The sequence below is a fragment of the Ranitomeya imitator genome, chromosome 1 (genome assembly GCF_032444005.1).
Source record: "Ranitomeya imitator isolate aRanImi1 chromosome 1, aRanImi1.pri, whole genome shotgun sequence".
Taxonomy (NCBI): Eukaryota; Metazoa; Chordata; class Amphibia; order Anura; family Dendrobatidae; genus Ranitomeya; species Ranitomeya imitator.
The window spans coordinates 373,010,128-373,036,295 of record NC_091282.1 but is presented as its reverse complement, the minus strand read 5'-3'; the positions used below and the strand labels follow the sequence as shown (position 1 = coordinate 373,036,295).

Below are 26,168 nucleotides of genomic sequence, written 5' to 3'. Positions count from 1 at the left end.
CCAGCCTGAGTATATGTTGTGGTTACCTGGTTGCTAGAGAATCCCCTCGTGTTCAAGCTGTCTAGCATCCATAAATCATGCAGCTGAGGCAACAAAAACTAAATCTCCGAGCACTCACAAATACTCAGAGACCACCCGAGGTACGAGTATACTCACTCATCACTAGTAATCTATAATCCCAAATGCAGCCGATAAAGAAGGAGTATTTGATTCAGGAGATGATTAGAAATTTTGGTCATTGTCATTTCCGTGCAGTATAAAGTAAGAAAGCCAGATTGTGGGGAGGTCTGAGAAAACCAGGCAACTTAACCAGGCAAGTATACAGCTCACATTATAGTTGTTTGACTGGGGAAAGAATTAAACAAATGGAAGAGAACAGTAACATCGGGTATGGTTGCAAAGCCAGTTTTATACATCTCTTAAACAAGGACCATGCTTGGCTTTGAATTATTGATGAGCGAGGGGGCTCTGGCACGCATTGAGTATCGCAGGAGCTCAAACACCACGCTCGAGTCCCAGCCCCGCACGTTTCATGGCTGTTAAAAAGTAAACATGCGAGGATTGCCATAGCCAACATGGTTACAGCATTACAGTATATGGCAGGCAATCCCTGCATGCTGGGCCGGGGCTCGAGCATGGCGCTTGAGCACCTGTGATACTCCGTGTGTACCAGAGCACTCTGATGATGCATGGTTGGGTGGGGAACACTCTCGCTCATCACTAGGTGCAATACTGGCGGGTCTCTTGGAACGATTGCTTCATAAATGCCTACAAGGCAATCCCACCACGGTCCATGTTTCAAAAATGCATGAAACCGACCCAAGACTCAATTTATTCATTTTCGGTGCTGCACATTCTATAGAATACATCCGATGTTATATAATACTTAAAAGAGATGTTCCAGAATCCATTTTTTCCCCAGACTCCCTTCAGCTACAATATGTTCCAAATTATTATGCAAATTGGATTTAAGTATCATAAAGAATTGTTTTGTATTTCAAATAAACTCGTGGATGGTTTTGTGTCTCAGAGCTCAATGGATCACTGAAATTAGTCTTAAACACACGTGATAATTAGTTTTCCTGGTTATTCTAATTAAAGGAAAACTACTTAAAAATGATGTTCCACATTATTAAGCAGGCCACAGGTTTCAAGCAATATGGGAAATAAAAATTATCTCTCTGCTGCTGAAAAGCATTAAATATTGCAATGCCTTGGACAAGGTATGAAAACATTAGATATTTCATGAAAACTTAAGAGTGATCATCATACTGTGAAGAGATTTGTGACTGAAACAGAGCACCGACAGAGTTCATGCAGATAAAGGCAGAATGAGGAAGGTTTCTGCCAGACAAATTCATTGGATGAAGAGAGCAGCTGCCAAAATACTATTACAAAGCAGCAAACAGTTATTTGAAGCTGCTGGTACCTCTGGAGTCCCTCGAACCTCAAGGTGTAGGATCCTTCAAAGGCTTACTGTGGTGCATAAACCTACTGTTCGGCCACCCCTAGCCAGTGTTCACAAGCAGAAATGATTGCAGTGGGCCCAGACATACATGAAGACTAATTTTCAAACAGTCTTGTTTAGGGTACGTTCACACTAGCGTTGCGCCGCCCTGCGTCAGCGACGCAACGCGCGACGCATCGAAAAACGCGCGCGTTTTGCGACGCGTGCGTCGTTTTTGACCAAAATCGGACGCACAGAAAATGCAACTTGTAGCGTTTTCGTGCGTCCGACGCCAGCGTCGGAAACGACGCACACGGCGAAAAACGCAAACAAAAAGACGCACGCGTCCCCTATGTTAAACATAGGGGCGCGTCGCCGCTGCGTCGCCGACGCAACAGCGGCGCAACGCTAATGTGAACTTAGCCTTACTGATGAGTGTCGAGCAACCCTGGATGGTCCAGATGGATGGAGTAGTGGATGGTTGGTGGATGGCCACCATGTCCCAACAAGGCTGCGACGTCAGCAAGGAGGTGGAGGAGTCATGTTTTGGGCCGGAATCATGGGGAAACAGCTGGTAGGGCCCTTTAAGGTTCCTGAAGGTGTGAAAATGACCTCCTGCAAAGTATATAGAGTTTTTGACTGACAACTTTCTTCCATGGTATAAAAAGCAGAAATGTGCCTTCAGGAGCAAAATCATCTTCATGCATGACATCTCATGCTGCAAAGAATACCTCTGAGTCATTGGCTGCTATGGGCATAAAAGGAGATAAACTCATGGTGTGGCCACCATCTTCCACTGACCTCAACCCTATAGAGAACCTTTGGAGAACCATCAAGCAAAAGATCTATGAGGGTGGGAGGCAGTTCACATCTAAACAGCAGCTCTGGGAGGCTATTCTGACTTCATGCAAAGAAATACAAGCAGAAACTCTCCAAAAACTCACAAGTTCAATGGATGCAAGAATTGTGAAGGTGAAATCAAAGAAGGGGTCCTATGTTAACATGTAACTTGGCCTGTTAGGATGTTTTGGAGTTAAATAGCTTTTTTGTTCAGTGAATGTGACCTCCTAATGCTGCAAATTCCACAAATGAACATTTTCAGCTCTTTAATACATATCAAATGTTTAGAAATTCCACTGTGCCTAATAATTTGGAACAGTGCATTTTGAGTTTTTATTCATTATGGAGATTATACGGTTATCATTGGGAGGTTTCTTCAATAAAATTCGATGTATACTCTAATGGGTGATGACTTTTATTAGAGTGTCATTTGCACCGACCATTTAGGAAACTCCGAGAAAAATGTCATTTGCATAATAATTTGGAACATAGTGTATATAACCTCTCTAAAGTAACCCAGCAATGTCCTCAGATATTCGTTAGCTGCATTCGCATTCCTTTTTGGCTCCAACTTCTCCATACTGGGCAGCATGGTGGTGCAGTGGTTAGCACAGCAGCCTTGCAGCGCTGGGGTCCTGGGTTCTAATCACCACCCAGGATAACATCTGCAAAGAGTTTGTATGTTCTCTCCGTGTTTGCGTGGGTTTCCTCCCACATTCCAAAGACATACTGATAGGGATTCTAGATTGTGAGCCCCATCGGGGACAGTGATGATAATGTGTGCAACCTGTAAAGCGCTGCAGAATATGTTAGCGCTATATAAAGATTATTATACTGCTTCTTTGCTCAGTGTGAAGTGGGCGGTTCATCAGTGCTGACCATGTGACCACAGTAAACTACATTTCCCACAAGCACCTGCTTCTTCACCAGGCTCCCTATGCACATCTGACATCAGGTATTCCTCCAGTGCATTCTGTGATCTGCAATTGATAGGTGCAGGGCTGACCACGTAAGAGTCTTTTCAGTATTTCTAATTAGACTTTCTTAAGGAAGTCTATAGGTGTGAAAAAACCCCAAAAAGAACAAAACTCATGGGTTAATTGTATAGTATCTGATTTTTACTGACACATTGCCACTTTTCATCCATACACTGCCGTTATTAACATAGGAAACCAGTTTTGGTCTGGTTAATTTTATTCACTGACCTATAAAACCAGATGTCATACGGAAAATACTGATGCAAAATCGTCTTTATTCTGGAAGAAAAATCTGACAACTTTTTATACGATTGTGTGAACTTGGCCTTTAAGTAACATTCTAGGCAACCATATACAGTGTGTTATGTACGGGGCAAGGTCTAAGGGTACCCCAGAGTATATCAGCACTGTAGACCTGCACTATACTGGCAGCTGGTTTTAAAACACCACTACAGCATTTGTTTTTTTATTTCAACACTGGAGCTACTAACGTCGGATCCCTGCACCTAATCTTATACTTACAAGCCACCATCTTCAGCCATTACCAATGCCGATCCAGTCCCTCCCCGCCATCTCATGACTGCAACTTCTTACTGACCGGAAGTCAGAGGTAACAATCACAATTAGTGATGAGCAAGTGTGCTTGGATAGAGGGTTATCTGAGCATGCTCGTGTGCAAGCCGTGTCTACGGCGTGCTGGAAAAATATGCTCAAGTCTCCGCGGCTGCATGCCTCAAGACTGTTAAGCAATACCTGCATGTGTTGCGGCTCTCAGTTTGTTAGGCACTCCCTGCATGTGTTGCTGCTCTCCGTTAGGCAATCCCTGCATGTGTTGCTGCTCTCCGTTAGGCACTCCCTGCATGTGTTGCTGCTCTCCGTTAGGCAATCCCTGCATGTGTTGCTGCTCTCCGTTAGGCAATCCCTGCATGTGTTGCGGCTCTCCATTTGTTAGGCAATCCCTGCATGTGTTGCTGCTCTCCGTTAGGCACTCCCTGCATGTGTTGCTGCTCTCCGTTAGGCAATCCCTGCATGTGTTGCTGCTCTCCGTTAGGCAATCCCTGCATGTGTTGCGGCTCTCCATTTGTTAGGCAATCCTTGCATGTGTTGCTGCTCTCCGTTAGGCAATCCCTGCATGTGTTGCGGCTCTCCATTTGTTAGGCAATCCCTGCATGTGTTGCGTCTATCGAACAGCCACGAGACATACAGGCGCAGGGACTCTAGAACGCCAAAGGCCCTGTTGGCACACAAGCATGCTCCAATAACACCTTATCCAAGCACGTTCGCTCATCAATAGTCACAAGCTCTCAGTGTAAGTCTACAAGAGCAGGAACGAGGATCTCATACAGGCTCGCATTGACAAGTGACCTCCAGCTTGCTCCAGAGTTGCAATAAAAAAAGCCCGCCAGATTGTTATATAATATGAGAGACATGCCACACATATCTTATGTAGGTCTGGAAAAAGAACACCTGTAGTTCAAGAGGAACTGAATTTCTTCAATGACCCCCCCCCCTTCACAGTCAGTCACAAGACCACTGTAATGATTGAGGAATATCCTTTATGTCTGGCTGATGACTGTGGCAGAGGGCACATCCCATGTAAAATCAATCCGCTTGCGCCATTTCATCTCTTCCTAGGATATTGTTCAGAACACTTCAACACATCTTACAATCGAGATTTCTATTACAATTTTTATTTTAGAAATTTGTGTTGCATTAAGTTACATAATTAGCATAAGAAAAAAAACACATTATGTACAGATCATTAAAGCGAATCTGTGAATTAAAGTACTGTAAGTATATTATAGAATTAGATTAGAATCCAAACCTTGCTCTGTTAACGCGGTATGTATGCTTGGTTCATTTAAAGCCTGGGACCGTATTACTGCCAATATCTTATACCCCGCAGTATTATTAGGATAGTTACAGTACTTTGAGGAAAACTTCCCAATGCACCTCCTTAATAAAACATTCAAAAAGGCTTCAAACCAGCATTACCTATGTACAGAAAAACAGATGGCGTACAGTAAATGAGAGATGGTGTTGATCGTATCATTTGTATAGTAGACTTGTAATATGACATTACACAAAGCAGATCATTTCTACTCCTGCAAGGCTGAGCTCCGGGGTAGAAGTAAAGTCTTTGTTTCCCCCCTGGAATATCCTCATTTCTTTCATCATCTCTCAAGGTAAGGTTTTACTGAGCTCCTGAATGGCCCAGCGATTGTCCTTAATCTTATCTCTTAGGCGGGTATATTCTTGAACCATCTCCTCAAATTGTGTGCCCAGGAATTCATAAGAGGCAAGGATCTGTCTGGATGTTGATAGTTCTGTGTTTTCAGATTTCACAGCGGCCTCCAAAGTAGACCTAGAAGATTGAAAAAGTGAGCAAGGAGAAGTGACATTACCCAGATCCACACCATTTGTTCCCCTTCTTTACCTGATGTATTTGTGAACTTCCACCTTCTCAGGAGTGTATGTGTCAGTGAGGACTTGGAGCTCTTCCATCCTGTAAGACATAAGAAATTAGGTGAGGAAGTGTCGGCCTGACAAGAATTAAGAAAAAACCTCAAAGTGTCGAGTCACAACTCTTACCGTAGTTTTAGAAACAAAGCGCTACTCTTTGTTTCCAGGTATTCAGCGTTCATCTTGTCTACGTCAGACTGTGCCTGAAGACGGAGAGTGGACACAGCCTTCCGGAAGAGTTGCAGGCACCGCAAAAGCACCTAAAAACGCCAATGAGATTTTTTTGTAAGCTTTACTTTTACCATAGAAAACACGCTGTCTTCTCTAGGTCATATATCCTAGAGTACGTAATCAACTTCCACCCAACTAGGTCCAGGACTTTAAGTTATATTATCAGTCACATGCCTGAAAGGAAATGCAATATGTGATAATGTATAATGTGTGTGTAAAAACGTGCATATAGCAGAGCTATGTGCGTATGCAAGTGTGCTTGTAGCATACGTAGCAGAGCTGTGCATGTAGCATAAGTGTGTGTATGTGTTTGTATCTATACGTGCATATGTAGCAGAGCTGTGCATGTAGCATAAGTGTGTGTATGTGTTTGTATCTATACGTGCATATGTAGCAGAACTGTGCATGTAGCATAAGTGTGTGTATGTGTTTGTATCTATACGTGCATATGTAGCAGAACTGTGCATGTAGCATAAGTGTGTGTATGTGTTTGTATCTATACGTGCATATGTAGCAGAACTGTGCATGTAGCAGAAGTGTATGTGTGTTTGTATCTATACGTGCATATGTAGCAGAACTGTGCATGTAGCATAAGTGTGTGTATGTGTTTGTATCTATACGTGCATATGTAGCAGAACTGTGCATGTAGCATAAGTGTGTGTATGTGTTTGTATCTATACGTGCATATGTAGCAGAACTGTGCATGTAGCAGAAGTGTATGTGTGTTTGTATCTATACGTGCATATGTAGCAGAACTGTGCATGTAGCATAAGTGTGTATGTGTTTGTATCTATACGTGCATATGTAGCAGAGCTGTGCATGTAGCAGAAGTGTATGTGTGTTTGTATCTATACGTGCATATGTAGCAGAGCTGTGCATGTAGCATAAGTGTGTGTATGTGTTTGTATCTATACGTGCATATGTAGCAGAACTGTGCATGTAGCAGAAGTGTATGTGTGTTTGTATCTATACGTGCATATGTAGCAGAACTGTGCATGTAGCATAAGTGTGTGTATGTGTTTGTATCTATACGTGCATATGTAGCAGAACTGTGCATGTAGCATAAGTGTGTGTATGTGTTTGTATCTATACGTGCATATGTAGCAGAACTGTGCATGTAGCATAAGTGTGTGTGTATGTGTTTGTATCTATACGTGCATATGTAGCAGAACTGTGCATGTAGCATAAGTGTGTGTGTATGTGTTTGTATCTATACGTGCATATGTAGCAGAACTGTGCATGTAGCATAAGTGTGTGTATGTGTTTGTATCTATACGTGCATATGTAGCAGAACTGTGCATGTAGCAGAAGTGTATGTGTGTTTGTATCTATACGTGCATATGTAGCAGAACTGTGCATGTAGCATAAGTGTGTGTATGTGTTTGTATCTATACGTGCATATGTAGCAGAACTGTGCATGTAGCATAAGTGTGTGTATGTGTTTGTATCTATACGTGCATATGTAGCAGAACTGTGCATGTAGCATAAGTGTGTGTATGTGTTTGTATCTATACGTGCATATGTAGCAGAACTGTGCATGTAGCAGAAGTGTATGTGTGTTTGTATCTATACGTGCATATGTAGCAGAACTGTGCATGTAGCATAAGTGTGTGTATGTGTTTGTATCTATACGTGCATATGTAGCAGAGCTGTGCATGTAGCAGAAGTGTATGTGTGTTTGTATCTATATGTGCATATGTAGCAGAACTGTGTGTGTGTGTGTGTGTGTATTTAAACATGCATATGTAGCAGAGTACAGAGTACTGGCTCAGTAGTTAGCATTGTTGCTTTGCAGCGCTGTGGTCCTGGGTTCAAATCCCACCAAGGACAAAGTCTGCAATGAGTTTGTTAGTTCTTACCGTATATATGTGGGTTTCCTCCCACACTCCAAAGACATACTGATAAGGAATTTAGATTGTCAGTGATGATAATGTCTGTAAAGTGATGTGGAATATGATAGTGCTATATAAGCATGCATAATAACTAAATAAGGCTGGTTTCACACTTGCGTTTTGATCTGCAGCGTTTTAAACGCAAACGCATTTTGACGCGTTTACAAGCGTTTTTTCCTGCGTTTGCGTTTTTGAAACCCATGATGAGAAGTGTGTGACAGCTGCCAATCAAAATCAACTAGAAAACCCACTATAAACAGAAATAGCTAGGGTTAGGATCCCTAGTAACCCTAGGGATCCTAACCCTAAAACACAAACTCTAACCCTAAAACACAAACTCTAACCCTAACCCTAAAATACAAACTCTAACCCTATCCCAAACTCTAACCCTAGGGATCCTAACCTTAACCCTTAGGGTTAGGATCCCTTAGGGTTAGGGTTTGGGGGTGGCTTATCAGTGTGTATTCTTGTGTTTTTCTATAAAAACGCATGCAAACGCATGTGCTTAAAAACGCATGCGTTTACATAGACATCAATATGTTTTTTTGCCGCAAAAAAACGCCGCTAAAATTACTACACTTTAAACAATTCTATAACTGTGATGCGGGGACTCTTCAGGTCAGGGGCATCGAGAGTATTCACCTCGGGGCTAGAGGTGGTAATTATAAGAAGGCCCTTGCCCAGTGGGAAGCAGGTTGGATCGTTCGGGTTGATACCATGGCACCCAAAGGACTGAATGAGTCCCTAAGTTTCTCCTCTTTTCTCTAACCTGTTGTGGTTATTTTATTGGTGCCCTATTGTGGCACCTGGCTCTTCACCAGACCTATAACGCCACTGACGATTTTTTCTCTCATTTGTTTTGTTCTCATGTAATGTGAGTCCTGCTTGTGTGCATCCTTTGCCCCTCCATTCTTTACATCTCCCCCCAGAGTGGGTTCCCACTGGGGATCTTCCTTTTGTTATGGCTTTAATTTGCTTTTATTTTCACTCATGTCTATATTTTTGTATGTGTTTTTTAGCCACTCTAAGCAATGACAGGGTTATTGGCATCCTATCTATTTCATCAGTATTGGCCGGAATGGATCTCCTCTCCAAATATCGTGAGGATGTCACCTCCTCACTATCAACATACAACCGACCATCAAACTTCCCTGTTTGTTGCGGCTTATACTGTTTCAATTGGATTATCACTAGGGCCGTATCACTGGTTTATATTTGCCGCTTCTATAATATTTCAACTCATGGTCATATATCTATTTTGTAGGTCGGTATGAGGGGTTAGATCCCATGTTGTGTTTCTCTCCCCTCCCTGCATTGATGACACTGGGGTTTACATCAGTGGGAGGCTCTATACTCCCGAGCCGGCTTACCGCGGTGGTGCGCATGCGCCGTGTCTCTCCCCCTCGCAGCTGCGTCTCTTCTGCATTGCGCGTGCGCTCTGGGTATTTTCCCAGGCACCCCCGCGATGCATGACGCCTTCTGCGACGCGGCGCTCGGACACGTGCATGCGCCGAGTATTCCGCTGCCACTGGCTGGGATTTAACAGGTGACTAATCACATGGTGGCAGGCCGGCCTTATTTAATGATGCCAAACTCATTCAGCGCCATCTCCCCTTGATAAAGCTATCAAATCTGTGGGCGAAACGCGCGTCGGGGGTTGCGTTTGTGGATCCCACCCGGTGTGCCCTGCTCTGGGACCTTGCATTGGTAAGTGCTGCTCTGTAAAATCCTTCACTTTTACGCCATTGGGCATTGTTGACTTATTGGTACATTTTGATATAGATGCACCTATAGCAGTACGTCCTTACCATTAGCTGTTACACTGGCCCCATAATCAGTGCACACCGGGGGATACCCACTCATGCATGTTTTTAATCATCCTTGAACACTATTTTTTTATACTATTCTGCGGTTACTGTTTGCACTTTTGTACAAATATATGTTATTTAATAAAGTATTGTTATTTTTTGGACTACCTATATGCTCCTTGTGTAATCATCATTCAGAATTCTTATGGAGTTGGTTTTTGTGTTTGGTGGGGGGTTATTCTGCACTATCTAGTGCTTCAATTCCCCTCGTGTATCTATTATGTTGCCTGGTTTTGTTACCACTAAAATTACTACATGTTGCATTTCTGCAATACAACGCATGCAGAGAAAAAAAACGCATGCGTTGCAAAAACGCGTCAAAACGCATGCAAAAAAACGCATGTGTTTTTAATGTGAAGTATAGGGGGAAAAAAGCGCATGCTTTGTGTTTTTTAGCGCAAAAAAAAAAAAAAAAACCGCAAATGTGAAACCAGCCTAAGAGGTAGAGTGTGTGTGTGTGTGTGTGTGTGTGTGTGTGTGTGTGTGTGTGTGTGTGTGTGTGTGATACACTGCAGAGAAATATTAATAGACCTATTATGTCCATATTGTATAGTACATTAATGACCGCTAAACTTTACATCACCAGGGCAGTTTTAATTAATAGGAAAAATGTTTTTCCCATTTTCTGCTGTCTAAACCTGTGATGCGTTTTATAGTTAAACAATACGGCAATTTCTCTGGAAAAAGATTCTCCCATGGCTATTAACCTTTGGAGGCGCTTTGTTATCATGCCTACAGGTTTTTTAATCTGGCACTCTTACATACACTGTATGCAGAATTATTAGGCAAGTTGTATTTTAGAGGATTATTTTTATTATTGATCAAGAACTATGTTCTCAATCAAACCAAAAGACTCATACAGTTAGGTCCATATATATTTGGACAGAGAACATTTTTCTAATTTTGGTTATAGACATCACCACAATGAATTTTAAACAAAACAATTCAGATACAGTTGAAGTTCAGACGTTCAGCTTTCATTTGAGGGTATCCACATTAAAATTGGATGAAGGGTTTAGGAGTTTCAGCTTTTTAACATGTGCCACCCGGTTTTTAAAGGGTCCAAAAGTAATTGGACAATTGATTCCAAGGCTATTTCATGGACACGTGTGGGCAATCCCTTCGTTATTTCATTCTCAATTAAGCAGATAAAAGGCCTGGAGTTGATTTGAGGTGTGGTGCTTGCATTTGGAAGGTTTTGCTATGAAGTAAACATGAGGTCAAAGGAGCTCTCCATGCAGGTGACACAAGCCATCCTTAAGCTGCGAAAACAGAAAAAAACCATCCGAGAAATTGCTACAATATTAGGAGTGGCAAAATCTACAGTTTGGTACATCCTGAGAAAGAAAGAAAACACTGGTAAACTCATCAATGCAAAAAGACCTGGGCGCCCACAGAAGACAACAGTGGTGGATGATCGCAGAATAATCTCCATGGTGAAGAGAAACCCCTTCACAACAGCCAACCAAGTGACCAACACTCTCCAGGAGGTCGGCGTATCAATATCCAAATCTACCATAAAGAGAAGACTGCATGAAAGTAAATACAGAGGGTTCACTGCACGGTGCAATAGCGGCGGGTGAAATCGCTATTCACCCGCCGCTATTAACCCCTTTCTGACATGGGACGTACTATCCCGTCGAGGTTGGGTGGGCCCCCATGACCACAGACGGGATAGTACGTCCAGCGCGATCGGCGGCGCTCACGGGGGGAGCGCCGCCGATCGTGGCCGGGTGTCAGCTGTTTATCGCAGCTGACATCCGGCACTATGTGCCAGGAGCGGTCACGGACCGCCCCCGGCACATTAACCCCTGGCACACCGCGATCAAAGATGATCGCGATGTGCCGGCGGTATAGGGAAGCTTCCTGCAGGGAGGGGGCTCCCTGCGGGCTTCCCTGAGCCCCCCGCAGCAACGCGATGTGATCGCGTTGCTGCGAGGGTCTTACCTCCCTCCCTGCTTCCTCCAGCCCCGGATCCAAGATGACCGCGGATCCGGGTCCTGCAGGGAGGGAGGTGGCTTCACAGAGCCTGCTCAGAGCAGGCACTGTGAAGGCTGCAGCGCTGTGCACACTGTCAGATCACTGATCTGTGATGTCCCCCCCTGGGACAATGTAAAAAAGTTAAAAAAATGTTTTCGAAATGTGTAAAAAAAAATATTCCTAAATAATGAAAAAAAAAAAATATATATATATTATTCCCCTAAATACATTTCTTTATCTAAATAATAAAAAAAAAAAAGAATAAAAGTACACATTTAGTATCGCCGCGTCCGCAACGGCCCGACCTATAAAACTGACCCACTAGTTAACCCCTTCAGTAAACACCGTAAGAAAAAAAAAAAAAAAACGAGGCAAAAAACAACGCTTTATTATCATACCGCCGAACAAAAAGTGGAATAACACGCGATCAAAAGGACAGATATAAATAACCATGATACCGCTGAAAGCGTCATCTTGTCCCGCAAAAAACGAGCCGCCATACAGCATCATCAGCAAAAAAAAAAAAAAGTTATAGTCCTGAGAATAAAGCGATGCAAAAATAATTATTTTTCTATAAAATAGTTTTTATCGTATAAAAGCGCCAAAACATAAAAAAATTATATAAATGAGGTGTCGCTGTAATCGTACTGACCCGAAGAATAAAACTGCTTTATCAATTTTACCAAACGCGGAACGGTATAAACGCCTCCCCCAAAAGAAATTCATGAATAGCTGTTTTTTGGTCATTCTGCCTCGCAAAAATCGGAATAAAAAGCGATCAAAAAAGGTAACGTGCCCGAAAATGTTACCAATAAAAACGTCAACTCATCCCGCAAAAAACAAGACCTCACATGACTCTGAACCAAAATATGGAAAAATTATAGCTCTCAAAATGTGGTAACGCAAAAAATATTTTTTGCAATAAAAAGCGTCTTTCAGTGTGTGACGGCTGCCAATCATAAAAATCCGCTAAAAAACCCGCTATAAAAGTATATCAAACCCCCCTTCATCACCCCCTTAGTTTGGGAAAAATTAAAAAAAATGTATTTATTTCCATTAGGGCTAGGGTTAGGGCTAGGGCTACAGTTAGGGTTGGGGCTAAAGTTAGGGTTAGGGCTATGGTTAGGGCTACAGTTTGGGTTGGGGCTAAAGTTAGGGTTGGGGCTAGGGTTAAGGCTACAGTTAGGGTTGGGGCTAAAGTTACGGTTAGGGTTTAGATTACATTTACAGTTGGGAATAGGGTTGGGATTAGGGTTAGGTGTGTGTCAGGGTTAGAGGTGTGGTTAAGGTTACTGTTGGGATTAGGGTTAGGGGTGTGTTTGGATTAGGGTTTCAGTTATAATTGGGGGGTTTCCACTGTTTAGGCACATCAGGGGCTCTCCAAACGCGACATGGCGTCCGATCTCAATTCCAGCAAATTCTGCGTTGAAAAAGTAAAACAGTGCTTCTTCCCTTCCGAGCTCTCCCGTGTGCCCAAACAGGGGTTTACCCCAATATATGGGGTATCAGCGTACTCAGGACAAATTGGACAACAACTTTTGGGGTCCAATTTCTCCTGTTACCCTTGGGTGGGAAAATACAAAACTGGGGGCTAAAACTTGGGTCAAAGTGCTCACCACACATCTAGATAAGTTCCTTAGGGGGGGTCTACTTTCCAAAATGGTGTCACTTGTGGGGGGTTTCAATGTTTAGGCACATCAGTGGCTCTCCAAACGCAACATGGCGTCCCATCTCAATTCCTGTCAATTTTGCATTGAAAAGTCAAACGGGGCTCCTTCCCTTCCGAGCTCTGCCATGCGCCCAAACAGTGGTTTACCCCCACATGTGGGGTATTGTCGTGCTCAGGACAAATTGTACAACAATGTTTGGGGTCTATTTTCTCCTGTTACCCTTGGTAAAAGTAAACAAATTGGAGCGGAATTAAATTTTTTGTGAAAAAAAGTTAAATGTTCATTTTTATTTAAACATTCAAAAAATTCCTGTGAAGCACCAGAAGGGTTAATAAACTTCTTGAATATGGTTTTGAGCACCTTGAGGGGTGTAGTTTTTAGAATGGTGTCACACTTGGGTATTTTCTATCATATAGACCCCTCAAAATGACTTCAAATGAGATGTGGTCCCTAAAAAAAAAAATGGTGTTGTAGAAATGAGAAATTGCTGGTCAACTTTTAACCCTTATAACTCCCTAACAAAAAAAAAAATTTTGGTTCCAAAATTGTGCTGATGTAAAGTAGACATGTGGGAAATGTTACTTATTAAGTATTTTGTGTGACATATCTCTGTGATTTAATTGCATAAAAATTCAAATTTGGAAAATTGCGAAATTGTCATAATTTTCGCCAAATTTCCGTTTTTTTTTTTTTCACAAACGCAGGTACTATCAAAGAATTTTTACCATTGTCATGAAGTACAATATGTCACGAGAAAACAATGTCAGAATCACTGGGATCTGTTGAAGCGTTCCAGAGTTATAACCTCACAAAGGGACAGTGGTCAGAATTGTAAAAATTGGCCCGGTCATTAACGTGCAAACCACCCTTGGGGGTAAAGGGGTTAATCTGTTAAATGCCGCTGTCAAACACAGACAGTGGCATTCAACTACCGCATCCGGCCGGGCGGCTGGAAATGACGTCATCGCCGACCCCTGTCACATGATCGGGGTCGGCGATGCATCAGGAAGGTAACCATAGAGGTCCTTGAGACCTCTATATGGTTACTGATGCAGGCCTGCTGTGAGCGCCCCCCTGTGGTCGGCGCTCACAGCACACCTGCATTTCAGCTACATAGCAGCGATCTGATGATCGCTGCTATGTAGCAGAGCCGGTCAGGCTATGCCAGCTTCTAGCCTCCCATGGAGGCTATTGAAGCATGGCACAAGTAAAAAAAAAAAAGGTTTTTAAAAATATGAAAAAAATATAAAAAATATAAAAGTTTAAATCACCCCCCTTTCGCCCCATCCTAAATAAAACAATAAAAAAAAAAAAAAAATCCAACATACACATATTTGGTATCGCCGCATTCAGAATCGCCCGATCCATCAATTAAAAAAAAGCATTAACCTGATCGCTAAAAGGCGCAGCGAGAAAAAAATCCGAAACGCCAGAATTACGTTTTTTTGGTCACCGCTACATTGCATTAAAATGCAATAACGGGCGATCAAAAGAACGTATCTGCGCAAATATGGTATCATTAAAAACATCAGCCCGGCACGCAAAAAATAAGCCCTCACCCGACCCCAGATCACGAAAAATGGAGACGCTACGGGTATCGGAAAATGGCACTTTTTTTTTTATTTAAGCAAAGTTTGGAATTTTTTTTCACCACTTGGATAAAAAATAAACTAGACATGTTTGGTGTCTATGAACTCGTAATGACCTAGAGAATCATAATGGCAGGTTAGTTTTGGCATTTAGTGAACCTAGCAAAAAAGCCAAACAAAAAACAAGTGTGGGATTGCACTTTTTTTGCAATTTCACCGCACTTGGAAATTTTTTCCCGTTTTCTAGTAAAAGACATGGTAAAACCAATGGTGTCGTTCAAAAGTACAACTTGACGGAAAAATAAAAAAAGTTATGGCTCAGGGAAGGAGGGAAGTGAAAAACGAAAACGCAAAAATGAAAAAGGGCCGCGACTTGAAGGGGTTAAATTATTGAATCTGTCCAATTACTTTTGGTCCCATTAAAAACAGGGTGGCACATGTTAAGGAGCTGAAACTCCTAAACCCTTCATTCAATTTTAATGTGGATACCCTCAAATGAAAGCTAAAAATCTGAGCTTCAACTGCATCTGAATTGTTTTGTTTAAAATTCATTGTGGTGATGTCTATAACCAAAATTAGAAAAATGTTGTCTCTGTCCAAATATATAGGGACCTAACTGTATCAAAGCTTAATATTTTTGGAAGTTGGGGTGTTTTTTTTTTAGATTTGGCTAAGGAGGATAACAGTTTGTGCAGGTAACCATTACTGTGCAGAATTATTAGGCAACTTAATAAAAAACAAATATATTCCCATCTCACTTGTTAATTTTCACCAGGTAAACCAATATAACTGCACAAAATAGGGATTTTTGTGTGTACTCACCGTAAAATCCTTTTCTCCGAGCCACTCATTGGGGGACACAGGACCATGGGTTATGCTGCTGTCACTAGGAGGCTGACACTAAGCTGAGACAAAAAAAGGTTAGCTCCTCCCCTGCAGTATACACCCTCATGCTGGCTTCCAGAGACCCAGTTCAGTGCAAAAGCAGTAGGATAATAACAACAATATATCAAGTAACATTAGAATATAACATGTCAAACAAACAGTCAAAGACCAAAAAAGGTAACGAGCCGTAAGGCTACCAGGGTGGGTGCTGTGTCCCCCAATGAGTGGCTCGGAGAAAAGGATTTTACGGTGAGTACACACAAAAATCCCTATTTCTCCTTCGCCTCATTGGGGGACACAGGACCTTGGGACGTCCCAAAGCAGTCCCTGGGAGGGAAACAATACAACCAAATAACTCAGTGTACCATCTGACTACAAATGCGCAACGGCCGCTTGCAGGATACGTCTGCCAAGGGCCGCGTCCGCAGAGGAGTGAATGTGGACATTGTAGTGCTTTGTGAAAGTATGCAGGCTGGACCACGTTGCGGCCTTGCAAACCTGCTCCGCTGTTGCCTGGTGCCGGATGGCCCAGGAAGCACCCATCGACCGAGTGGAGTGTGCTCTAATCCCCGCCGGGATAGGACTGCCCCTGACCCGATAGGATTCCTGGATAGCAGATCGGATCCATCTGGCTATCGTGGCTTTAGACGCAGCCAAACCCTTTCTGTGACCCTCCGGGAGCACGAAAAGGGCGTCCGATTTTCTGAAATGAGCCGTTCTGGAAATGTACCTCCTGAGGGCCCGTACCACGTCCAGGGTATGGAGAGCCTTCTCAACCCTATGTTTGGGCTGCGGGCAAAAGGAGGGAAGAATGATGTCCTCGTTAAGATGAAAAGATGAGACCACCTTCGGAAGAAACGCCGGGGAAGGGCGTAGAACTACTTTGTCCTGATGAAAGGCAAGGAAAGGAGCCCGGCAGGATAAAGCGGCCAGCTCTGAAACCCTTCTGATGGACGTCACCGCTACCAGGAAGGCAACCTTCCATGAGAGGACAGAGAGCGGAACGTCTTGAAGGGGTTCGAACGGAGGTTCCTGAAGAACCCCCAGGACCAAGTTGAGATCCCAGGTCTCTAACGGCATCCTGTAGGGGGGAACCACATGGGAGACTCCCTGAATGAAGGTCTTGACCTGAAGGTTGGCGGCGATCCTGCGCTGGAACAGCACGGATAACGCTGAGATCTGGCCTTTGAGGGAACTCAGTGCCAAGCCGGAGTCCAGACCGGACTGAAGTAAATTCAAGATGCAAGGGATAGAGAAAGCGAGCGGAGGGTGACCTCGGAGCCTGCACCATGAGAAGAAAGTTTTCCAGACGCGGTGGTAAATGGAGGCGGAAGACGCCTTGCGAGCACTTAACATGGTGGGAATGACCTGCTGAGAGAAACCGGCTCGAGTTAGAATCCAGGTTTCAACAGCCACGCCGTTAAACGTAGGGCCCCTAAGCTCTGGTGGCAGATCGGACCTTGGTGAAGCAGGTCTGGGCGGTCTGGTAACCGCCAGGGAACGTCGGCTACGAGCTGAACGAGTTCCGCGTACCAAGCGCGGCGTGGCCAGTCTGGGGCGACCAGAATGACCGGAACTCCCCCCGTCTTGATCTTTCGGATCACCTTCGGCAGTAAGGGAAGGGGAGGAAACACGTATGGGAGTTGAAACTGATGCCACGGAGAAATCAGCGCGTCTACTCCTAAGGCCTGGGGATCCCGAGAACGTGCAATGAAGTTGTGGACCTTGGTGTTCAATCTGGACGCCATCAGATCCACGTCCGGGGTCCCCCAGCGAAGGCAGATCTGTCGAAAGACCTCCGGATGGAGTTCCCACTCCCCCGAGGCAAGGCACTGGCGGCTCAAGAAGTCCGCCGCCCAGTTCTCGACTCCCGGGATGTGCACCGCAGAGATGGTGGAATGGTTGGTTTCGGCCCAACGAAGAATGTGAGAGACTTCCTGCTTCGCCGCCCTGCTGCGGGTACCCCCCTGGTGGTTGATGTAAGCCACCGCCGTGACGTTGTCCGATTGGACTCGTATTGGGTGACCCGCGAGCAGGGCGTGAAAGCGACTCAGGGCAAGTCTGATCGCACGAATCTCCAGGATGTTGATGGGGAGTCTGGATTCCCGAACTGTCCAACGGCCCTGGGCAGAATGGTGAAGAAACACCGCCCCCCAGCCGAGGAGACTGGCGTCGGTAGTTACCACTAACCAGCAGATCGGGAGGAAGGACTTCCCCTGGAGAAGAGATGGACCCAGGGTCCACCATACGAGTGATTGTCTGACCCGCGGGAACAGGGGGCAAGGGCGGTCGAGAGATGGGAGACTCCTGTCCCAGTTGTCCAGCAAAGCCTGTTGCAAGGGACGGAGATGGAGTTGAGCGAAAGGAACCGCTTCGATTGCTGCAACCATCTTTCCCAGGATCTTCATGGCGAACCGAATGGTTCGCGGGCGAGGATGGCAGAGCGTTCGGGCTCCCTGCTGAAGCGCTTGGGCCTTGGACCGAGGAAGCAAGACCAGCCCCCTTGAAGTGTCCAGGATCATTCCCAGGAAGGAGATCCGACGGGCAGGAACAGGAGAGGACTTGTCCAAGTTGATCAACCAGCCCAGGCGCGAAAGAGAATCCAGGGTAATGTGGACGCTTGACTCGCAGGCCTGAAAAGACGTGCCCTTTATGAGGAGATCGTCTAAGTAAGGTAACACGACGACTCCTCGAGAATGAAGAATGGCCATGACAGCCGCCATGACCTTCGTGAATACCCTGGGCGCCGTGGCAAGACCGAAGGGTAAGGCCGTGAACTGGAAATGGTCCTCTAGAACGGCAAAGCGGAGGAACCTCTGATGAGGCGGGAATATCGGAATGTGAAGATTAGACATCAAGGATGCCTATCGATGCCAAGAATTCCCCTCTTTCCATCGAAGAGATGACCGACCTGAGCGATTCCATCCTGAAGTGCCGTACTCTTACGCACTTGTTCAGGAGCTTCAGATCCAAAATGGGGCGCACTTTTCCGTCCTTCTTTGGCACGATGAAGAGGTTTGAGTAGAAACCTTTGAACCTCTCGTGTTCCGGAACCGGGACAATGACCCCGCTCTGGCGGAGGGAGTGAATGGCGCAAAGGAGGGCGCGAGACTGAGCTCCCGAACTGGGGAGACGAGAGGGGAAAAACAGAGTTGGAGGAGGAGCGGAGAACTCTATTTTGTAGCCAGACGATACCAGATCCCTGACCCATTCGTCGTGAATGACGGAGAGCCAGGCTTGCTGAAAAAGGAGTAGACGTCCGCCTACTCTGGTGGTATCGACTGGCGCCGTTCCCGAGTCATTGAGACGGGAATCTGGGGGGTCTCGAACCTCTGGTTCTGGGCTGCCTCGGCTTTCCGCGCCAGGACGGATTCGGCCTGAAGGAGGGACGAGCGTCTCTGTCTGTGCGAGCGGATCGGTCCAATCTGGAAAGACCGGTAGGATTGGACCAGGCTGGGCTGGTACGAAAGCGAAAGTAAGGCTGGCGCTGGAAGGCCGCCTTGGGCCTCTGTTGGGGAAGGAACTTGCTCTTTCCCCCTGTGGCGTCGGAAATAAGCTGGTCAAGCTTTTCACCGAAAAGGCGCCCGCTTTGAAAAGGGAGAGAGATCAGAGATTTTTTAGAGGAGGAATCTGCGCGCCACTCTCTGAGCCAAAGTGCCCTTCTGATAGAGATGGCGTTAGAAGCCGCCGATGCTGCGCAATTCGCTGCATCGAGGGATGCGTACATCACGTAATCACTAGCCATGGCTATCTGTTTAGCCAGGTCCGCCATCTCAGACGGGAGGTCCTGTTCATGAATGGATTTCGCTAGAGCATCCGCCCAGGAAACCATTGCCTTGGCCACCCAAGCCGCGGCGAAGGAGGGGGATAGGGAAGAACCTGAGGCTTCGTACACTGAGCGAGCTAGAGAGTCTAGCTGGCGTTCAGTGGGACTCTTAATTGAAGCGCCGTCCGGGACTGAAAGAAGCGTTTTAGAAGCCAGGCGCGAGACCGGAGGATCTACTATAGGGGGATCCGTCCAGTCTTTCACGAGATCTGCTGAAAAGGGATACTTCGATACCAGGTCCTTCTTTCCCGTGAAACGCTCATCTGGACGCTCCCTGTGTCGCCTGACTATATCCAGAAAAATCTGGGTGAGAGGCAAAAGTTTTGTGAGAGCACTTGGTTCTGGTAAAAGAGACAGCGTGTTCCGGAGCGGAATTAGAGTCATCATCCACCTTAAGTGCGTGATTGACTGCTACAATGAGGGAGTCAACCGTAGCTCTGAACTCCGGAGCCTCCGGGTCCAATGATACTTCGGACTCATGTTCAGAGTCGTGAACGCTGCGAGCCCCCAAAGAGGGTGAGCGAGAGGTGGAGCTGCCAGAGTCTGAGTGGCGAGGTGAGCGCTCAGGAGAGGTAGTGCGGATCAGTTTTCTGGATGACCGTGCCTCTTTATGGAGAGAGCGGCCCCTGCTGGCCGACGATTCCCCTGTTACGGAGGGATCTCTTCGGACCTGTAACGGATTGCCCCGTTCCCCGGGAGGATTTTGAATGGATTTGATGGCATTGGCTAAAAAATCCACGGACTGCGACAGGGAAGCGACCCACGGGGGGGGGGGGGGGGACTAGGTACGCCGGAGTCGGTGGAGGGCTCCTGGGCACATGGAGCATCGCAGGCAGAGCAGAGGGGAGAACATTGAGGCCGAGGAAGTGGGGCCTGGCAGGTGGTACACGCAGAAAAAAAAAGGTCGTATGCACCTTAGAGGATTTTTTAGACCTTGACTGGGACATGATTCTAATGCAAAAAAAATAGACCACAGGGTCTATAAGCTAGGGAAGCAGAGGGCGACGCTGCAGAGGAGAGGCTGACGAGGTCTCCTTACCCAGGTCCTGTGTCCCGCTGTCCTGAGAAGACGAAGAGGAGCTGGAAAAACGCTGCACGTGGGCGCTGTGTCGCCTAGAAGCTGCGGCAGAGCTGGAGCTGCGGCGTGCAGTGAGGGACCAAGATGGCCGCCGAGATCAGGAGAGAGATCTCGGAGGCGGCGAGAAGCGCCAGGACCGGGGGGCGGCGCCGCCGAATGACGCGAAGGGATGGGCGGAGCCTATCGGCAGCGTCCTGCGGCTAGGCCAAAGCCGGGGACTAAATTTGCGGCTTCGGTCCGGCGCGTGGCCGCAAAGAGCCGAAAATAAGGGGCCCAGACAACCGATGTGCCGCTACTTAGGAAAAGCCCTCCGGACCGCAAAACCGGCGACCCCCCCCCCCCATCCCCATGAGACACTTACCCCGATGAGGTGATGAGTGCCTTGTATGGCAGGGGTTGGGAAGCCTCCATCCACCAGCCCCAGACAGGGGGGTGGAGAGGAACCGTCCACCACCTGAATCACGCATAGACATTGGTGATGCAGTGTGGTCTGCACGGACGCCACGGGAATAGAGCCTCTGTACAGCCGAGGGAGAACCTGGTGGACAGGGCAGATGTCTGGCAATAAAAAGCCTGGCTGCAGAGGAGGATACTGGAGGTAAAACACCAGTGCTCGTCTGTACAAGGTGGGGAGATCGGCGCCCGGGAAAGGGACCGTCGCCCAAAAAAGGTCAGCTCAGGCAGTGGCTCCCACGTCGCAGGAGAGGATACGGTGAGGTGAAACTCCTGTGCTCGCCTGTTGTTGGTTCGGGGGAGAGCGGACCTTGAAAGAATCCGTCGCCCCCTTCGTCCGGAATAGGAAGGTTAAAAAATCAGTGAGATTAAAAATCAGTGTGCCTCCTACGGACACTAAGCTTGAACTGGGTCTCTGGAAGCCAGCATGAGGGTGTATACTGCAGGGGAGGAGCTAACCTTTTTTTGTCTCAGCTTAGTGTCAGCCTCCTAGTGACAGCAGCATAACCCATGGTCCTGTGTCCCCCAATGAGGCGAAGGAGAAATTTAGAAATAAATATTTCTGACATGCAAAAACCAAACCTCAAAAAATTAGTGATCAATATAGCCACCTTTCTTTATGGTGACACTCAACAGCCTTCCATCCATAGATTCTGTCAGTTGCTTGATCTGTTTACGATCAACATTGCGTGCAGCAGCCACTACAGCCTCCCAGACACTGTTCTGAGAGGTGGACTGTTTTCCCTCCCTGTAGATCTCACATTTTATGAGTGACCACCTGTTCTCTATGGGGTTCAGGTCAGGTGAACAAGGAGGCCATGTAATTTTTTCTCCTTTGAGACCTTTACTGGCCAACCACGCTGTGGAGTAGTTGGAGGCATGTGATGGAGCATTGTCCTGCATGAAAATCATGTTTTTCTTGAACGATACAGACTTCCTGTACCACTGCTTGAAGAAGTTGTCTTCCAGAAACTGGCAGTAGGTCTGGGAGTTGAGCTTCACTCCATCCTCAACCCGAAAAGGTCCCACAAGTTCATCTTTGATGATACCAGCCCATACCAGTACCCCACCTCCACCTTGCTGGCGTCTGAGTCGGAGTGGAGCTCTCTGCCCTTTATTGGTCCAGCCTTTGGCCCGTCCATCTGGCCCATGAAGAGTCACTCTCATTTCATCAGTCCATAACACCTTTGAAGAGTCAGTCTTAAGATATTTCTTGGCCCAGTCTTGACGTTTTATCTTATGTTTCTTGTTCAAAGGTGGTCGTTTTTCAGCCTTCCTTACCTTGGCCATTTCCCTGAGTATCGCACACCTTGTGCTTTTTGTTACTCCAGTAACGTTGCAGCTCTGAAATATGACAAAACTGGTGACAAATGGCATCTTGGCAGCTTCACGCTTGATTTTCCTCGATTCATGGGCAGTTTTGCGTATTTTTTGCCCGACACTTCTTGCAACCCTGTTGGCTATTTACCATGAAACGCTTGATTGTTCGGTGATCATGCTTCAAAAGTTTGGCAATTTCAAAACTGCTGCATCCCTCTGCAAGACATCTCACAATTTTGGACTTTTCAGAGCCCATCAAATCTCTCTTCTGACCCATTTTGCCAAAGGAAAGGAAGTTGCCTAATAATTAAGCACACCTTATATAGGGTTTTGATGTCATTAGACAACACCCCTCCTCATTACAGAGATGCACATCACCCGATTTACTTAATTGGTAGTCGGCTCTCAAGCCTGAACAGCTTGGAGTAGGACAACATGTATGAAAAGTATCATGTGATCAAAATACAACTTGCCCAATAATTCTGCACACAGTTATATAGCCATAAAACTCTTTTGTGACCCTTACACTAAGTGATCCACATGAGGGCTATTTAATAGCTCCCCAAATTCTTCAGAGACTTTAAAGGGAACCTGTCACCCCCAAAATCAAAGATGAGCTAGGCCCACCGGCATCAGGGGCTTATCTACAGCATTCTGAAATGCTGTAGATAAGCCCCCGATGTATCCTGAAAGATGAGAAAAAGATGTTAGATTATACTCACCTGGGGGGGTGCTGGGCCTCTCTGACCTTTCCCGGCGCCTGTGCACTGCAGTACTTTGCTCTGCCCTCAACAGGGCAGACAAAGTACGCCGGAGCCGCAGCGTGAAGACAAGAAGAGGACGTCATCCTATGAAGATGGGAGGCCCCGGACTGCGACGCCCATAGGACCGGACCGCCCCTGGGTGAGTAATCTAACCTCTTTTTCTCATCTTTCAGGATACATTGGGGGCTTATCTACAGCATTACAGAATGCTGTAGATAAGCCCCTGATGCCGGTGGCCTTAGCTCATCTTCGATTTTGGGGGTGACAGGTTCCCTTTAATACTTTATAGGACAGTAAAGTTACATCTTTACAGACGCTGGATTTTTCACAAAAAATACACAAAAAAAGCAACTTCACTATGTCAGTCAGTGGATGGCGCAGGCAGAGCAGATCTGACACTGGAATGTGGCGTTAGACGAGATGAAAGACACCTCAATGTAAGTTATGTTATTGCCATATTATATAGTAATTATCCATGGCCGGATCTCCAGGCATGCACCTAGATGTAGATTCTCCCCATTAACTTACACGGGGATACATCTCGTGCTGTTTTTCAAGTGCAGCCCCCATTTCCTGATGTTTTTCTTGTTCATTTTTTAACCTCCTTTTTTCATCCTCCAGTGTTGTGGCCAGACGAACAGCTTTTGCAGTACGGAGAACTTCACTTTCCTCATCTGAAGAATAAGGCATAAATAAGAACAGGTAATTAGTTATAGTCATCAAGAACAGGTAAAGCTACCGATTCAGGATCCACATAAAACTAAGCAAACATATTTAACCTTTGCCACCCCAAACTAATAGTGGTTCATATAAAGACCCACACACGAGGATCTTGTATGACATGGGCCTGTTCTGATCAGTCTCCTTGGCCAACAAGACACGATCTTCAGGAGAAATTTATATAGTGTACCTCCACTATTCCTAATGCACTTCTTTGTTTGGAATATACAGTAACATGATAGGGAAAATAACACTTACACTTCTTAAACTGAGTTTTATATAATACTCAAAAATAGCTGGGGATCGTTTCTTTTGAGCTTTCATTTTTCCTCTCCCTATTCCAAGAGCCATAACTTGTTTTTTTATGAGACATTTTGTACTTTTGAATGTTACCATCCATTTTATCATGTAATATAATGGAAAGCAGTAAAACAGAAAAAAAAAAAAAAACAACAAGAACAACTCCAAAAAGGCAAAATATCAAATAAAGCGCAATACCACACTTTATTTTGTTTTTTTTTTTTTAAATAATTACAGCATTTATTTTAGGGTAGAAATGACCTGGCAAAATTACTTTTACAGAGATACTAAACATGCATTATGTTTTAAAGGGAACCTGTCACCCTGTTTTTTGAGATTGAGCTATAAATACTGTTAAATAGGGCCTGCGCTGTGCGTTACTATAGTGTATGTAGTGTACCCTGATTCCCCATGTATGCTGAGAAATACATTACCAAAGTCGCCGTTTTCGCCTGTCAATCAGGCTGGTCTGGTCAGGTGGGCGTGTTCACAGCGCTCTTTTCTTCCCCAGCTTTCCGTTGGTGGCGTAGTGGTGTGCGCATGTCCAGAGTTCCGACTTCCCTGCGCCCACGTGAAGACAGCACGCGATCTGCGCTGTAATCCCTTGCATCGGTGGGGGCGGCCATCTTCCTGGGGCCGCGCGTGCGCAGATGGAGTGCTCTGCTGCACGGGGCTTCAGGAAAATGGCCGCGGGATGCCGCGCGTGCGCATTAGAGATCGCGGCGTGTTGTGAATTCTGTGGCTGAGTTCACTTCTGTGGTCACAAGTGGTATTGCAGTCTCTGGGCGTCCTCCCTCAGGTGTTTTGGTGAGCTCGTTGGCTGCCTTGCTATTTAGCTCCACCTGAGTCTGTCTTCCTTGCTCCTTGTCAATGTTCCAGTGTTGGATCTGAGCTACTGCATCTTTCCTTGGGCCTGCTGCTCTGCTAGATAAGTGCTTCTAGTTTGTTTTCTGTTTTTTCTGTCCAGCTTGCTATTAACTTTTGCTGGAAGCTCTGAGAAGCAAAGGGGTGCACCGCCGTGCTGTTAGTTCGGCACGGTGGGTCTTTTTGCCCCTTTGCGTGGTTTTCATTTTAGGGTTTTTTGTAGACTGCATAGTTCTCTTTGCTATCCTCGCTCTGTCTAGAATATCGGGCCTCACTTTGCTGAATCTATTTCATTCCTACGTTTGTCTTTTCATCTTGCTAACAGTCATTATATGTGGGGGGCTGCCTATTCCTTTGGGGTATTTCTCTGAGGTAAGTCAGGCTTGTATTTCTATCTTCAGGCTAGTCAGCTCCTCAGGCAGTGCCGAGTTGCATAGGTAGTGATAGGCGCAATCCACTGCTGCTTATAGTTGTGTGAGGATAGATCAGGTACTGCAGTCTACAGAGATTCCACGTCTCAGAGCTCGTCCTATTGTTTTTGGTTATTGCCAGATCTCTGTATGTGCGCTGATTACTGCACGCTGTGTTGCCTGATTGCCAGCCATAACAGCGGCGGCCATTTTCCCAAAGCAGAGTTTGCATCTCGGCTTTGGGAAAATGGCCGCCGCGATCTCTAATGCGCACGCGCGGCATCCCGCGGCCATTTTCCTGAAGCCCCGTGCAGCAGAGCACTCCATCTGCGCACGCGCGGCCCCAGGAAGATGGCCGCCCCCACCGATGCAAGGGATTACAGCGCAGATCGCGCGCTGTGTCTTCACGTGGGCGCAGGGAAGTCGGAACTCTGGACATGCGCACACCACTACGCCACCAACGGAAAGCTGGGGAAGAAAAGAGCGCTGTGAACACGCCCACCTGACCAGACCAGCCTGATTGACAGGCGAAAACGGCGACTTTGGTAATGTATTTCTCAGCATACATGGGGAATCAGGGTACACTACATA

The 26,168-nt window shown here is 46.0% G+C and overlaps 1 protein-coding gene across 1 annotated transcript in view; it reads right to left on the bottom strand.

The window, feature by feature from the left end:
* Nucleotides 1-4,933: 4,933 nt before the first annotated feature.
* The window catches only part of HAUS4 (HAUS augmin like complex subunit 4), an 80,416-nt gene continuing 59,181 nt past the window's right edge, over nt 4,934-26,168 (bottom strand). Inside the window, exons 6-9 of the mRNA XM_069761778.1 lie at nt 23,812-23,957; nt 5,857-5,987; nt 5,702-5,770; nt 4,934-5,629 (exon numbers count right to left, since the gene is read on the bottom strand). Coding sequence (XP_069617879.1) covers nt 5,446-5,629; nt 5,702-5,770; nt 5,857-5,987; nt 23,812-23,957 — 530 coding nt within the window. The 3' untranslated portion in view covers nt 4,934-5,445. The remainder of the gene's footprint in view (nt 5,630-5,701; nt 5,771-5,856; nt 5,988-23,811; nt 23,958-26,168) is intronic.